The following is a 15,216-nucleotide window of genomic DNA, read 5'->3' on the forward strand; positions in this document are numbered from 1 at the left end:
TTAATCCAGTTAAATGACCGATCGGTAACGATACAGAACAAATGGTACGTATCGCTATTTATAACCGCTAGCTACAAATAACACGGGTGGAGGGATAGAGACCTTTTAAAAATATGCTTTTTTCTTCACTAATTGGCATTGCTATTTCCGAGCATTGCTGCATTGTTTTATTGATCCTGAAATAAATTTACCTATTGTAGTCATCTATCGTGACGTATTCGAGGATATATGACTTCTTAGAGTTAGCTAAGACATTTTTCTCTTACAGAAGTAAATACGTCTTTATTTTACATAATTTGTAATTTAAACAAACAAAAAAGCAGTTATTCATATTTATAAAAATAGGTACTTACTAGCAATCCGCGGCTTCGCAGTTCGCACGTAGCAGTCTAACAGTTGAATAGATTTCTATCTATTCTTTTATTATTATTATTTTATTTTACTTTTTTTTCCTATTTTTTTTAATCCATGGTTTTGGATTCATGGTTCATGGATTTCATTAACGTGGATTAAATGGATTTCGTTACGTTACGTCTATAATATTAGCAGTTGTTGGGGGGGTTCCCGATCCCGTAGGAATATCGAGATAAAAGTAATCCGTTTCAGCGTGAAGAAGTAAAAAACGTACACACACACACACACGTATACTCTATAACCAGTTAAAATAATGTAATATGTTTATAAAATTATTTTACATGTAATAGCGCTTCCAGCAGTCAAATCATTATTTTCCTCTCAAATACATCCGTCATCGTCGACTGGACAGCGCCGATCCAACTTCCAACCGATGCCCACGTAACAAGCAATTTCAAACTTCGACACAACATTAATCTCTCCCTTTACCAGCTTTACTGAGAAATCCTCAAAGAAGTTTTATAATAAATAATTTAAAAGCAAAAACCATGTTGGCAGATTTTTTACGATGATAATATCAATATAAGGATGTTTTATGTTGTGGTCGTATAATTGATCCAATAACGTGTAATGGGCATGTGTGCGCCATAAATGTCTTATATTATAATATTAGAATCAGCACATTAATAATAAACACAGATCTCTGTCAGAGCGGTGCAGTGCAACAGAAATAGCGCATCCTGTTTCGTTCACTGCGCGTGCGTTAGGTACACGCAATGAATGCTCCTTATATAGGGTGGAACATTAGTGGAATGGATTAGTAGTTACAATATTTTTGTTCTACTTATGCAAAATAGAACAAGAAGTAAATAACTCGAGAACTCTCTCTAGTTAAAGTGTTCTAGTGTTCTTTGAATTTATGTATATAATATTTATTTTAGATGGTCGATTGAAGTTTGAATTAAATTTATGTTTAACTTCCTACAGTTGTAACAATTTTTCCAGTAATTCTGCTCCGAACCAGCCTGTATGTTGTCAAGCGGGCGTCGTATACGATTCAGACGGATAATCGATTTTACGAGCTCCCGAAATAACTCGCGTCCCTTCAGCATCGGCGCTGGCGCACTCCGCGTCGCTCGCACTTGCTTACTAACAAACTGACAGCCTTTTATCCTTCCACATAACCAACAGAACCCTAAATGTCATAATGTTTATTTATACCGGGAAACATCAACACATTTTATTACTATCGTGTATTTATGACAGGATACATTGAGTTTAAAAACTGCGCCGATCACAGCGCTGCAGCGGAAGCATCGGCGACTGATAAATCGGGCTGAAATATTTGACATCGACTTCCTATTGGCTGGGTGCGAAGTACTAGGTGGGGGTTTAATGAAATCTATCACAGCGCTCATAGTGGCCAAAAGTAGAAATAATGTAGGCTCTATCATCTGTCATACTCACATGAATCTGTCATTAACAAAGAAATTTGTTTAGACCTAATTTTAGTAATAGATGTTTGTCTTATGGTGCGAGCTATTAATTAATTATTGAACACTGCCTCCTGTTTTGTTCTTAATTCCTCTACATCCCGGACATGTCCAGTCTAGCAGATACCAACAATTTTCCTTTTGAAACAGTTTGTGGTTGAAATTTGGTATTGAGTGAACTCACAAAACCGGTGAAAACGATATTTAATTTATTACTAGCGATACAAGAACAATTATATATGTTCACTATTATTTGAAAAAAAAAAAACATTAAAGTAGCTTTATCTTTTTGTTTTACAGTAAAAGTACAACTAAACATGAAGTAAACAAACCCTGACATAACCAAAATAAAACACACCTTTTAAATAAATTTTACTTACCTCATAAACTTTAATGAACTAAAATGAATTCACAACCTTTGTTTACTCAAACCACGGTATCACAGTAATTTTGTATTATAAATTAATACGTGATAGGTTTGATTTTGGTCACAATGTCGCGATGAAATTTCAAAACGTCGAGTCTCAGAGCCAGCAAAGTAGCGGACGATAGGTGGCACTGATGTCGTGAACAGACAGAGCCAATAGACCTTAAAAACATTTTAAACTCACCTACAAGGGTCATAGGCAAGGCAATAAAATACATATATGCATCCCCATAGATATTTTGAGTTGAGGATCGTGCAAGAATAGCACCGTCTAAGGCAATAAATAGTGCGTTCACCTAAATAGTGCAGTGGTGGCAGTTATAGGTTTTATTGTTACGATCGTCGCCACAAAACGGACGCATTCCGTTCAGTTAAAACTGAAATATTGCTAAAATAGGTAATTTGCTCCCTATTCGATCAACTTATAAAATAATTCATGTGAGTATAAATGGGTTATTATTTCGAGAGGTTCAATAGTGTTCAGACTCAATTTTTCAGTTATAAAATTAGAAATATATCGTTTATTGTTTTTAAGTTGCTTAGGATATTATCACTGAAACTTGCGGTAAATACATTTTATTCTATTTTATCTTTTTTTCCACAATAACTTAAATTTTCTGCACAAAAGTCAGTTACGTGGTCAGGTTCGGATTATCCCTGATTACTTTGTAGTATTGTAAAAAATACAAGGTATAGAAAAACTTGCTGTTTAAAACATGGATTGAATGTTCATAATATGATATACCATTCATGCAAACATAAAAAAATTAGGACATTGATAAGACTATTTTTTTCTACATTTCCCGTTGTTCCAAAATACACCATCATTTCGTGGTCACACTTATTAAGTATATTTTAAACAAAAAAAAGAGGTCAAACCTCCTGTAAATCCTTTTTTTAACTATAAGCAACTTTGAAAAATAAGACTGCGTCAATATAACGTATAATGTTTATCGCAAGTCATAATTATTTATCTATAATTAATGTAATAAAGGTTCAGTTAGATTTGCGTCAAAGATCGAGCGTCATTTTCGTTACGGTTGCGACTTGGTAAGTATTGGGTAAATAAATATAATGTTTTACTGGTGCTGTGTCATTTGCAGTTAAGTTATTCAATATTGATTTCATTTGCTTCAAATCTATAGGATATTTACTGCAGAGCCGCGAAAGTAAGAGCTTTTCAATTTCGTGGTCATCATTTTCGTGGTCCTATGGGCCACGAAACTGATTAAAGACCACGAAAAAGATGATTTTCCCTACAAGTAGAAAAAATACAGAACACTTTTTATAGAATTTTTCTGCTTTTTACAGTGTAATCGTTTATGCCGTTATTGATTTAATTGATTTAAACGAAGAATGGTTGACCGTCAACAACATTTGCTCCAGGTGTGGTTATAGGAATTATGACCAGTGCGTCGCCAATTTTGTTAACTAGCGAGAGGTTCAAGAATTATTTTGCCCTGAATGTACGTGTGAAATGTATATATCTAAATATTAAAAGAAAACTTCGTCATTTACAGGAGCATTTTGTTGTAACATAATTTCGTTCTGGTTTACCGTAGACCTGCACGGGGGGAAGGTATTGAAAACTGTTTTGGTTTGTGAGTTGAAGTTATTAATCTTACTTTAATTAAGTAATTTCTACATAGTATTTAAAAGGTTACAAAAATGACAATTTGAAGTCGTCATTTTCGTGGTCAAGTTTTAATTTTTTTTTATATAGATATCGATTGTCTATTTCTTTTGATACCTGATTAATTAAATAATGCTTATTCGTTTTCTCATTATGATCGGATTTTCATTCAAATAGTACAATTATAAGATTTTAAAATGAACAAAATGTTCTTTTTCGTGGTCTCGATGCTCATTTTCGTTACCGTTAAAATTGGATTTTTTGCTTTTTTTTAACCAAAAATAAACTTTATCGATCTCTTATAATATAAAGCATCTTATCGGTACATATCCTTATGTTCAAAATAAAACAGACCACATCAAAAGTGTGTTTTTATCTGTAACATTTTCTTACACCTCAAAATAATTACCCAAATCTATTAAATACCGTTAGATAATAACAATAATTATAAATTACAAGGATATAACTAAAAGGCAGTCTACAGCGGTTGTAAATACATATAATTATATTGAGTCGAACATTACCCGCAGCAGACGAGGTGAATCCTCCGTGAATTATCTCCGTTGTAAAAGCTGACCGTGCAAAGGTTGAAGGTGCGGGCTCGGCCGACGGCGCACGTCATGTTGACGTTTACGAGGCCCGACACATTTGAAATAAGAACACGATGTAATGGCCACGTGTGTGGCCTCGTCAGCCAGTCACATTTAGCATGAAAAAGTTTAATACCACAACCACAAAATTAAATAGTTGGACCTACAAATTGAAACTCTTTGGACTAAACACTGTAAAGATTACGTAATCTCAAGTGGTAACTAGACACCAGTTGCAAAGGACAAGACAAAGAAGGCTTGTGTTTATCACTTGTCTCTATGAGGCCTTTGTTTACAGTTAAATGACTATGAATTCAAATTAGGAATATATAGGTCAGTCAGATGTGAATTATCAAATACAGGCATTTATACCACTTAGGCTTAAACGGAGATCAGATAAAAATCACACTTTCGATGCACTATTTTTTATACCTACAATATTCCAGTTCCCAAAGTATTACGAATGCGAAACCGATCGCTCCCCGCAAGATAACGCTATCGTTTAATGGCCACTTGAGGTTCGACATGTTGCCACATAAAAAGGAAAATATAAAAGCGTTTTAAAAGGGTCTGTCTGTTCACGCCTCGACTGTAATAACATTTGCATTTACCGGTTTTATGCTTCGATCACAGAAAGGAAGAAAGGTCCTTTCTGTGATCGAAGGTCTTATGATTAAACTACATTTTCGTAATATACTTAACTGTAGGCTCGGAATATCTTACGTTCCTAGAAAGGAGTATGGTACATAAACCGACACCGTTGACTAAAGAGAAACAAGGCATTTGCCTTTCAAATTATGGTTACGAATCACACGCTCTCGCCTCCACTCACTACACATAATTGCGCCTCCTTCAAAGAACCAGCACCTAATTATCACAATGCAAATCGTACAAACATTAGTAAAATGTTGGCCAACATGTGTTAGTGGCGGAGGCCGGATCAAACATTCGAGCGGGCGAGCAAACAAGACTGTTTGGACTATCGCCACTTTCGGCTCTGTTCAAATAAGGGCCCTTGTTTGTTCAAGTGTACCTTCACGCCACTGCGGAGACCCGAGACCAGTCGCGCTGGGCCCCTGCACGCCCTTTGAGCCCGCCCGATTGCATGCGCAAGGCTTAATGATTCTAGTTGTTTAGGGATTTACTTATCCTGGCCGAACCATCGCGACACCTTTCTTGTTCGTGAGCTGGATTTACCTGTCAGAGGTTTTAACTTTTAACGAGCTAAGTAAGGGGTGACATGGGCTATAATTTACTTGCAGACCGTTCAACAATCTCGTTTTACGAGGATCAATTTAAGAGAATGCAGCTGCTCAGGTGCATAAGCCCCGAGAGTGCATTAATCCCTAAAACATGATGAATTTTGAATTTACTCGTATTTACAATACAATACAAATATTCTTTATTGATCACCAAAAGCAGTACTAGCAGCTGCTAGCAGTAGTAACAGTAGTAGTAGTAGTAGTAGTATTTACTTATGGGAAGGCAAGTTAAATGCAATTTAATCACAAGTCTAAGTGCAAAGTTTCTCCAAAATTCTTACTGACATTCAAGACTGTTTGTATCTACAATGAATGGATAGAAAATTTTGCAATTTAGGTAGTTTTTATGTCCGCAATTATGTCATGATATTTAAACAATTTCTGGCTAGCAATTTCGTCGATACACCTGCCCTTAACAGCTGATCGTTGCCTTCATTTTTTAATAGGTTCTCGTTTATTGAGTGTTTAATTACCTCGACGAGGGGCTGCCGCACCAATCGATTGTTTTGTTTTCGCTTGTTAATTCCGAAACACGATAATGTCTCGTGTCAAATTATATACAGAACAACTAACCTTAACGTGATACAGCGAGATATTAAATGCCAGCTACATTGATTACTTACGAATAACTTAATTACTTAGTAACGGAAAGAACCAGGTCATTTGAATTTAGAATGCAGCTTAAAATTACCAATGAAAATATCGGGTAGGGTTAAGGGACTTTCCACACTGGATCAAGATGGTTCTGTGTCCAAGAGGACAAGCAAGAGCTGGCAAGAGCCAGGTCAGCTCATAATATGTAGTGTATAGCAAAGGCAGGCAATCTAACAGTGGCTTGATAATTTCTAGTTTAAAATTTTTAGTCTCGTTAAAAACAATATATTGGACTTTGTTTTGATGAAGAATTACTACTTTAATCTAGGAGTCTTATTTATCTAATGCCGTGTTATGAGTCTAGCAAGCGCCGATAAAACGTACATGACACAATTGTACAGACTCATAGCGCCATCTAGTGAGGAAATATAGAAATTCCAAATATAAAAATACAAATACGTCTATTTGTCAAACATAAAATCCAACATTCAAAAATCCAAACCCTACATCGCTCCATCTCCTTTGGACTTCGGTGCCTAGGTTGGCCCAGGCATTACATCTATCTGGCTGGAGTGAGATCTCTATTGTGGCCTTTCCCACACAATCATATAATAGAATAAGGCAGGAATAGGTCTCTTTCTCCAGCGATTGTCTGAAGAGGGACGGCGCACTGAAACTGCTCGCTCATCATCGCTAGAGCCTAAGGCTGCATTTCCACCAAAAATGTGCGAGGATGTGTTGCGATGAATGTGTTTTTCAGAAACTAATAGAAAGGAACGCTTCATTTACCTGTCCTCGCGCCGCACATCTCTGGTGGAAACCGCTGAGCGGAGCGAGGCGAGTTAAATGAAGCGTTCCTATTGGTTCATGAAAAACATATTCCTCTCAACACATCCTCGAACATCTCTGGAGGGAACGGAGCCTAAACGTGTGGTGTATGGGCCCGGCTTAATACAAAACCATTCCCAGAACTTTGTACTTGTAGCACCTAAGACATAAGCTTTCTCTTTTATTCCAGGTGGGTGGTAGTGGCGGGAGCTTGGCGCGCGAGTGTGCTGCGGCCGGCGAGCGGCGCGGGCGCACGCGGCGAGCGGCACTCGTCGCTGCTGCAGCTGGCTGCGTGGGGCGTGCCGGCCGCGCTCGCTGCCGCCGTACTCGTCACGAGGGACGTCGACGCCGATGAACTTACTGGTGAGCAATGATTTTATAAGTACTAGTCAGTTCGCCGCAGCAGCGTGCCTATTCTCCTGGCAGCGCCAGTGTTGCCTACCCTAGTTGCTGGTGCTGGTGAGTGTATCTCAGCACTGCCAATGCACTGCCTACCTGGCCGCCAGTGTCCGCTCATTGGCCCGGCCGGAAGTTTGACAAGAACTTGCGTGGTTGCAAGTGGCGCGGCGCTCGTTCTATATCTACAGTTGGGATAATAAAAGACGATATCAATGTCATAACATAATACTTATCAATCAAATCACTTTATGCTCACAAAACAACCGAAAAACATGCTCTAAACGCGAATACTACTTTCGGAATCCGAAGTTCTTTTTGTGCCGTCTCTGTCACTCTTCTCTTTTACTTCGTAGTATAACGCCAGCATTGATGCTGACAAAACTACTGGTACTGTAGTATACTATACAGGGTATCATTAAACGACGAAAAAATTTATTAATTAAGCAGTTCATGACCTAAAAATATTAGGTCAAAATCACTGCTGCTCTATCAAGATCTTTGTTTTGTGGTTGGTTATGTAATTGAAGAGGTCAGTTCAGAAACCCTTCTGATCTGACCTCAAAGCTTACGGACATCAATTAGTTGGATGATTTTGAAACAACTAGAATGTCTTTGGCTGCAATAAAGCCCCATACAAGCTTGAAACTCTTCGCTGTCTTTGGGTAACCTCGTAATAAATGGGTATATCGACTTAAGCCGTGGTGGCCTAGTGGTTTGACCTATCGCCTCTCATGCAGAGGGTCGTGGGTTAACGGCTCGCACCTCTGAGTTTTTCGATATTCATGTGCGGAGTTACATTTGAAATTTACCACGAGCTTTGCGGTGAAGGAAACATCGTTGAGGCTGCACAAACCTGCGAAGCAATTCAATGGTGCGTGTGAAGTTCCCAATCCGCACTCGTAACTATCAAGCCCTCTTGTTCTAGGAGGCCTCTGCCCAGCAGTGGGACGTATATAGCTACACACGGTCGACTCAAGCCATTATATGGCTTCCTTATTCAGTCCTTAGGTGACAGTTAACTACATGGCTTTCCCATACAAATACTGTCATAGCCTGCCTTGCGTTTACAAAGGTCTCCGCGCTACTACAAGTAGAGTAGTACGCAATCTATCGTGGTATTCGCGTTTTTGCAGCCTTGCTCCTCATTCCCATTTCTCTGGCTGGTCGTTAACTCGTCTCAAAGAGGCAATACATCGTAAGAACTTGTCATAGTACATTGATAATCTTTATCGGGTATATAACAGGTCCCATTGCGTTCAAAGCACTCTCCATTTACGGCGCGATATAACCGGCCTGTGTGTTCCGCTCATGGCTGCTTATGATAGTGTGATTAATATTTTCATAAAGATAAGAAAAAGTCTTCGGTACCTATTTAATATGCGTGCTGTAGATAGGTCTTCGAATTAATATTAGTGTCCACAGGATGATCAAAAATATCCGAGTATCCACCTACACTGTCACATTATAGAGAAATCAACTTTTTTGAGCTCCAAGTTCACTCAATTTTGATGGGAGCCAAGTACCTACCTAATGCTGAACTGACAATAAGTACCACTTTAAAACTGTTTGTTAAAATAAAATTATTTTCGTTGGAACTGTGGAACACGACTTTCGTTATAAAAGAAAACGGTTTGCTAGGTCAATGCACAAATCGCAAAGAAAAACTTAAGATTTCCGATTGAATTGCCCATTGTTTGGACTTCCGATAACGATATGTTCTAATACATATCCGTATCGAAACACCACAATGGCGCGAACGGCAATTCTCAGTAATAGTCCTTTATTATTTTGTTTGATCGGCGGCTTGCACAAAGCGATTAAATCTGGTACGAGAGCGCAGGAGCAGGCATTCATACGATAATGGCATTCAGTGTTTGTATGGCAGTGCCGCCTCATTGTAGTTGGCTCCTAAACCGACTCATTAAGACGCTTGCGAGGCTAGGGAACAACGGATTAAGGGAGACTTATGGATAATAATTATAGGTACTCCGAGTATGGCAAAAACCTGCCCCTAGAAATCGCCGTCTGTTTACTAGCTAGAATAGGGTTTCTCAAAGTAGGGTACTCGTACTACTTGGGATACGTGAGATTATTGTTAGGTACGCTACAAAATTAACGCAATGGCGGCGGCTTTGCTGATTTGCACGTGAATTTGAATTAATATTGGATTTGAGCAAAATTATTTCGAGAATCGAGTCTATTTGCGACCAAACACAAGCCCACCCAATACCAATCGCTAATCAGCCAATCACAGTAAAGAAGGAAAAATCATAAGTACCTATCTCTTGCACTTTTGTAGGTGCCTTTAACAAATTGTCTTATTTGCCTACTTTAGATCTAATTGTCCTGAGAATAATATGATTAACTACTGTCGTAGAAAATGTAATAGGTATATGTTGACCAATCAGATTAAGAAACCTTGAGCTAGAGCAATATTATATTTGCCGTCATAGCCAAAAGCTAAGCCAAAACCAACGTGAAATCACAGTTGTTTTTACAAGAGACCGGCTTTTGATAACCATAAAAAGAACTCCGAAATGTAAATATAAGCAAGTAATTCTATAAATAACAAAGCGGCATGTATCTAGGCGTGAAATGCAATCAACAAAGCTCTTATCAAATAAGCTAGGGTAGATTAAACCAGACGGGCCCAGTAACTTTTCAAGTAGACCGCGCTGATAACATGATTAAAAATCTAATTAATAACAAGGGCTTAATGTCCAGATTACTACGACTTTAGCGGCATGAAAAGCAAAGTTCCTGATAGTGCTTAGGTACTGGGACTTACTTAGTTGGGTTTCCCGACATTAAACAAATAAGAGAGCGCGAGCGGCAAGCTTACCATAACAAGCAATTGATAATTGCTGCGATACAATTGCTTGGGTGCTTGATTGAGCAGCCGGTATTCAGAAAAAACCTATATAGTTGCTTATAGGAAGCCTTTAATACGAGTAGAAAGCATAGGCAGTAGGCACCCTTAGTGCTGTATTACGTTTTAAGCAACTGAATAAATAGGTACTGAATAAACAAACCAGACTAAATACTATAAGACGGCCCAAGAGAAATTCCCTCTCCCTCCGATGAGGTAGGAGTAGGTACGATTCCCACAAATAGAGAATTTACGGAAGCTTTGGAAACTTTACACTACCCTCCTTCTTGATTCCTCATATTCTTGAGCCACACAATGCGATGCATGCCCTACTTAAATTTATTTGCATTTGCACAGCCAATCCGACGAACGACGTGCACCCCAACCCAACACTCCAAAACAAATCCGCGGCTTTTAGTTATCTCACTCGATTGATGTCGTGTTTTAAAGATTGGTACTAAAATATTGTAATGCCGCTGCGCTGTATAGGTACTATAACAATAAATCAGATGCGAAAAGTACCTCGTCCGGTGTTATAAAGTACCTACTCATCTACACCGGGAGCTATAAATTTTAGCATCGACAAAAACTGGTGGATTTACTGCATCATGCAAATAACGCGTCCCTCCATGTCTGAATGGAAATTCGTTTGAGTTTTATTCATTTACAAGTTGCCTTGTTGCTATATACTTTTTTCCTAAGGTCCGCAGCGAGCACGATCTCACAGCCGGTTTCCGATAATGATCTTTCTTAGTGCAAGTACATCGGCTCGTTAATGTCTCGATATTTTGTTTTTGTTAACGAGAAACGGGGCGTTACCGGAATTAAAACTTTAGAGCCGACACTTACAGAGTCGAGCGAAATTGTAACTTGGTCACTTTATAAAACTTATCGGCTACCTATGTAGATTTTAATTTAGAGATGAAATTCTTTTTCGGCTTTTAAAATTTCTTTAAATTATGCATTGTCATCGCGCTAAAGTGTGAGCATAGATGCCGCTGCCGTTCAGAATCCAGACGCAGTGTTAATATGCCACGAGAGTGCTGTGCTTTTATTTTTATTTTACCAACTTCCATTATGTGAACGAAAGAAATGTGCGACCATTATTCGAGCCGTTAAATACGACACCTTTCCTCCTCACACGCTCGTATTTCAATTTAAATCGGCTCTTTTAACCGCTGCCTTATTAATGCAAGCCTTTTTTCTCGCCGTATATTTATGTAGGTGTTCGCTTTGAGAGCTGTTTTACTGGTAATCGGAATGTTATTCAGAGCGATAAAGAGCTTTCGAGAGGAAGATTCCGTATCCGCCAGCCGCGTCACAAAGCGTGGAGTCAGCATTGTTTTCCTAACGTGGTTTTGTTTTATTTTCAGGTACTTGTTTTGTGGGAAACCAGTCGAGCAAGTCTCTTTTGGCGCTGGTGATTGTCCCGGAGGCGGTCTGTCTGCTACTCGGCTGCGTATTCCTGTCTTCTGGGCTACGGGCCGTGCTGAGGAGGCCCGCACCGGTGCCCGCGCCGTCAGCTCTGCTGAACGCACCTCCTCAGCCGCATACGGACCAGAGCGTGCTAAGGCTCGGAGCGTTCGCGGCTCTGTACGCGGTACCCACGGCTTGTATACTAGCGACGTGGGTATACGAGTACGCGTGGCGAGACGAATGGCTGGCAGCTCCCGTGCCATCCGCTGAGCCTTCGACGCGCGCGCGTCCTGCGTTCTGGGTGTTTCTGTTCCGGATTTTCGCGACACACATACTGGGGGTGATGGTGGCGGTGTGGATCGCGACGCCGCGGCTAAAGGCGCTGTGGCGGCGGGTGGCGGGGCCGCGCAAGCCGCCGCCGGCCAAGTGCCCGCCGGGACCGCCGCCGACGCCGCTGACGCTGCATTGCTACGCGCCGCACGCGCACACGTTGCCGCGCCACACGCACAAGTACGCCACCTACCGGCCGCCACAGCAACACTCTTATCGCAAGCCGCGGCACTATCACTACTCAGCAGGAGAAACGATTCTTTGACCGCAGAGATTGAAATGTTTGGGACATTATTTGCGATATTCAAGAGGTGCCTTTCAATTGCATTTATTGTGGTTAGTAGATATTGTACATATAGGTAGGTCTGTAAAATTCATAAGTGCCATTGAAGCTTATTATTATTTATAAAAACTAATTAAAGACAACAATAGAGTGACATCGATAAATGTCTTAGTACGAGTAAGCTAAACGTACGAGTGCTCGCCACTGTCCGAATAGTTGGCATCTTTATCTTATGTCATGAGCAATAGAGATGACCGCAGGGTGTCGTCTATTGGGCATTAGCGTGTCGAGCACTAGAACATTTACCTTATTGAAAAATTGTAAATACGTGACGTAAAATGTACAGTAGGTAGGATTAGATAAAAAAATATGCCTATTATAATTAAGAATTGAATGTAAAAATATTGTTAAAAGTGAGATTTTTTATATTATAAAAGCTGTAAATATTACTTATATTGAGGCATAATTACGACTTTTAATAAGGGCTGAAAAGGACAAAGTTAAAAGACTTTGGTATTCTATTTATTGATGCCCCTTATGTTTACGAAAAAAACACTTTTGAGCCTACTTTTAATCTGGACTGTTTACTGAAGCTTTATACCTAGATAACTTTGTGACCCAAAACAGATATAGGTACCTACTCGTTCCCACTCGTAAATTTCAAAGTGGATAGTGCTAAGGGGATAAAACCAATAAACCCTATATTTTGTAATATTTCATACCTGTTGAATAATTGTCCGAAAACGCAGCTTCTAGACGGTTTATATTTATCTAAATCAAATTTTATTATAAGGTAGTTCATTCTTGAACAATTATTCACTGGGCACTTGCACAATAACTCCGTCGATCAGCATTAAACACAACATAAGAGTTCGACGAAAAAAGAAAGTCTCAAACAGTTTTCTAGAACAGTGTTTTCCCACCTGATGAAAATTATTTTACTTACTTTGCTATAGTTGAATTGTTTATAAAGTTGAGTATTTACAACTAATGTTATACCTATTTTTTAATATTTTTTACTTTAAATACAACCAACTTATACATACCTACATATCTCAATTAAACCAAGTAGATAAATGTAAATGAATTAGTGAGTAAGTACTTAACTTTATGTACATAAATATTTAATGTAAGACCTAATAAAAATCTTCTACATGCATTTTTGTTTTAATAGTAGGTATACAGGTTATATTAGGTCTATATACTTACCTATACAATTTATGAAAACCAACGGAACTGTCAATAACCGTCTAACTAAGGTGGCTAACCCTACATATATAACATATATTATTAAATATGGTTTTGTGGCCATAATTATGATTAGGTATTTAATTTACTTTACTAAACGTAATTTAATAGTAAATTTAATTAGGGTGTCTATGCACACAGAATATATTTTAGGCGCAGAAGACGCGTTTATTAACGCGCTTCAAAGAGGAGGAGAGGGAGAGAGAGAGAGTCAATCACTTATTTATTGTGTTGTGTGTACTAGCTGTAAGAACGTTTTCACCAAGGACTTGGTTTTCACGTCTACGCCTAAAGAATTCTTACATAGGTAGAATAAATTTTGAATATTTGAATACATTTCAGTAATGAGAGGTTACATTTAACGTATTGGTTTTTAAAAAACCAGCCAAGTACGAGTCAGACTCGCGCACGCGCACGGAGGGTTCCGTACTTAACATTATTTATAGACATTAGCAATAAACGGCAAAAAAAAACACGTTTGTTGAATGGGAGCCCCCCTTTAATATTTATTTTGTTCTGTTTTTAGTATTTGTTGTTATAGCGGCAACAGAAATGCATATCTGTGGAAATGTCAACTGTCTAGCTATTACGGTTCATGAGAACAGCCTGGTGACAGACCTACGAACAAATGACAGACAGAAGGATACTCGAGTCTTAGTAATAGGGTCCGTTTTTACTCTTTGGGTACGGAACCCTAAAATAAGCCAAATTGATAATTTTTCGAAGCTTTTTTTTATGTCGGCTAATAATTTTTAAGTCTAGTATTTTTAAGTAGTTTTAGGCAGGGCTTTTAGTGTGTATTAGATTTTATTTCATATATAATAATTGTGGCTATACCCTACCAGGGTGCATAATTTCTGTAAGTACTAGTATTTATAAGTCTTATTTTTGCCAAATAAATGAATACTGAATACTGAATACTAATGAGGGCTTGCGGACATTTTGGAATATCGGTAAATTTCGTTCGTTTGACACTTCAAACTCTTCGTTTGATTGACCTCGGAACAGGAAAAAGAAGAGGACTGTAATGCATCTGTAATGTTTTTTTTTTTTTTATGGTATAGGGGGCAAACGAGCAGGCGGATCGCCTGATGGTAAGCGATTACCGTCGCCCATGGACACCTGCAACACCAGAAGAAGTCACAGTGCGTTGCCGGCCTTTAAGGTAGGAGTACGCTCTTAATGTAGGTAGGTTAAGGTACTATTTATAAAAAGCTGTCAAATTTCTGGGGAGCAGTGAAGCTCAACCAACAATGCTCATCCAGCAGCGTAGGTAGGTAGGTACGACCTGATAACACACGTATCCATTTTGGGTTTCGATTATCATGGGCGTACGCGTAGCCACGGTGGGGCTGGGTGGGGCGCTTGCCTCACCCTGGCTCTGACCTGTATGTCATCTATAAACGATCATTATTAATATACCTAGATAAGCGACTAAGAAGGAGCTTTAAGTTAATAATTCCTTCGAACTGGATCTGATGCTGAAGCCC

At 38.9% G+C, this 15,216-nt stretch overlaps 1 protein-coding gene across 1 annotated transcript in view; it reads left to right on the forward strand.

The window, feature by feature from the left end:
* The window catches only part of LOC141441176 (frizzled-4-like), a 59,274-nt gene extending 45,639 nt beyond the window's left edge, over positions 1 to 13,635 (forward strand). Inside the window, exons 2-3 of the mRNA XM_074105854.1 lie at positions 7,372 to 7,544; positions 11,823 to 13,635. Of these exons, the coding sequence (XP_073961955.1) occupies positions 7,372 to 7,544; positions 11,823 to 12,460 (811 nt within the window). The 3' untranslated portion in view covers positions 12,461 to 13,635. The remainder of the gene's footprint in view (positions 1 to 7,371; positions 7,545 to 11,822) is intronic.
* The last annotated feature ends 1,581 nt before the right edge of the window (positions 13,636 to 15,216 follow it).

The sequence above is a fragment of the Choristoneura fumiferana genome, chromosome 23, assembly GCF_025370935.1.
Source record: "Choristoneura fumiferana chromosome 23, NRCan_CFum_1, whole genome shotgun sequence".
NCBI lineage: Eukaryota > Metazoa > Arthropoda > Insecta > Lepidoptera > Tortricidae > Choristoneura > Choristoneura fumiferana.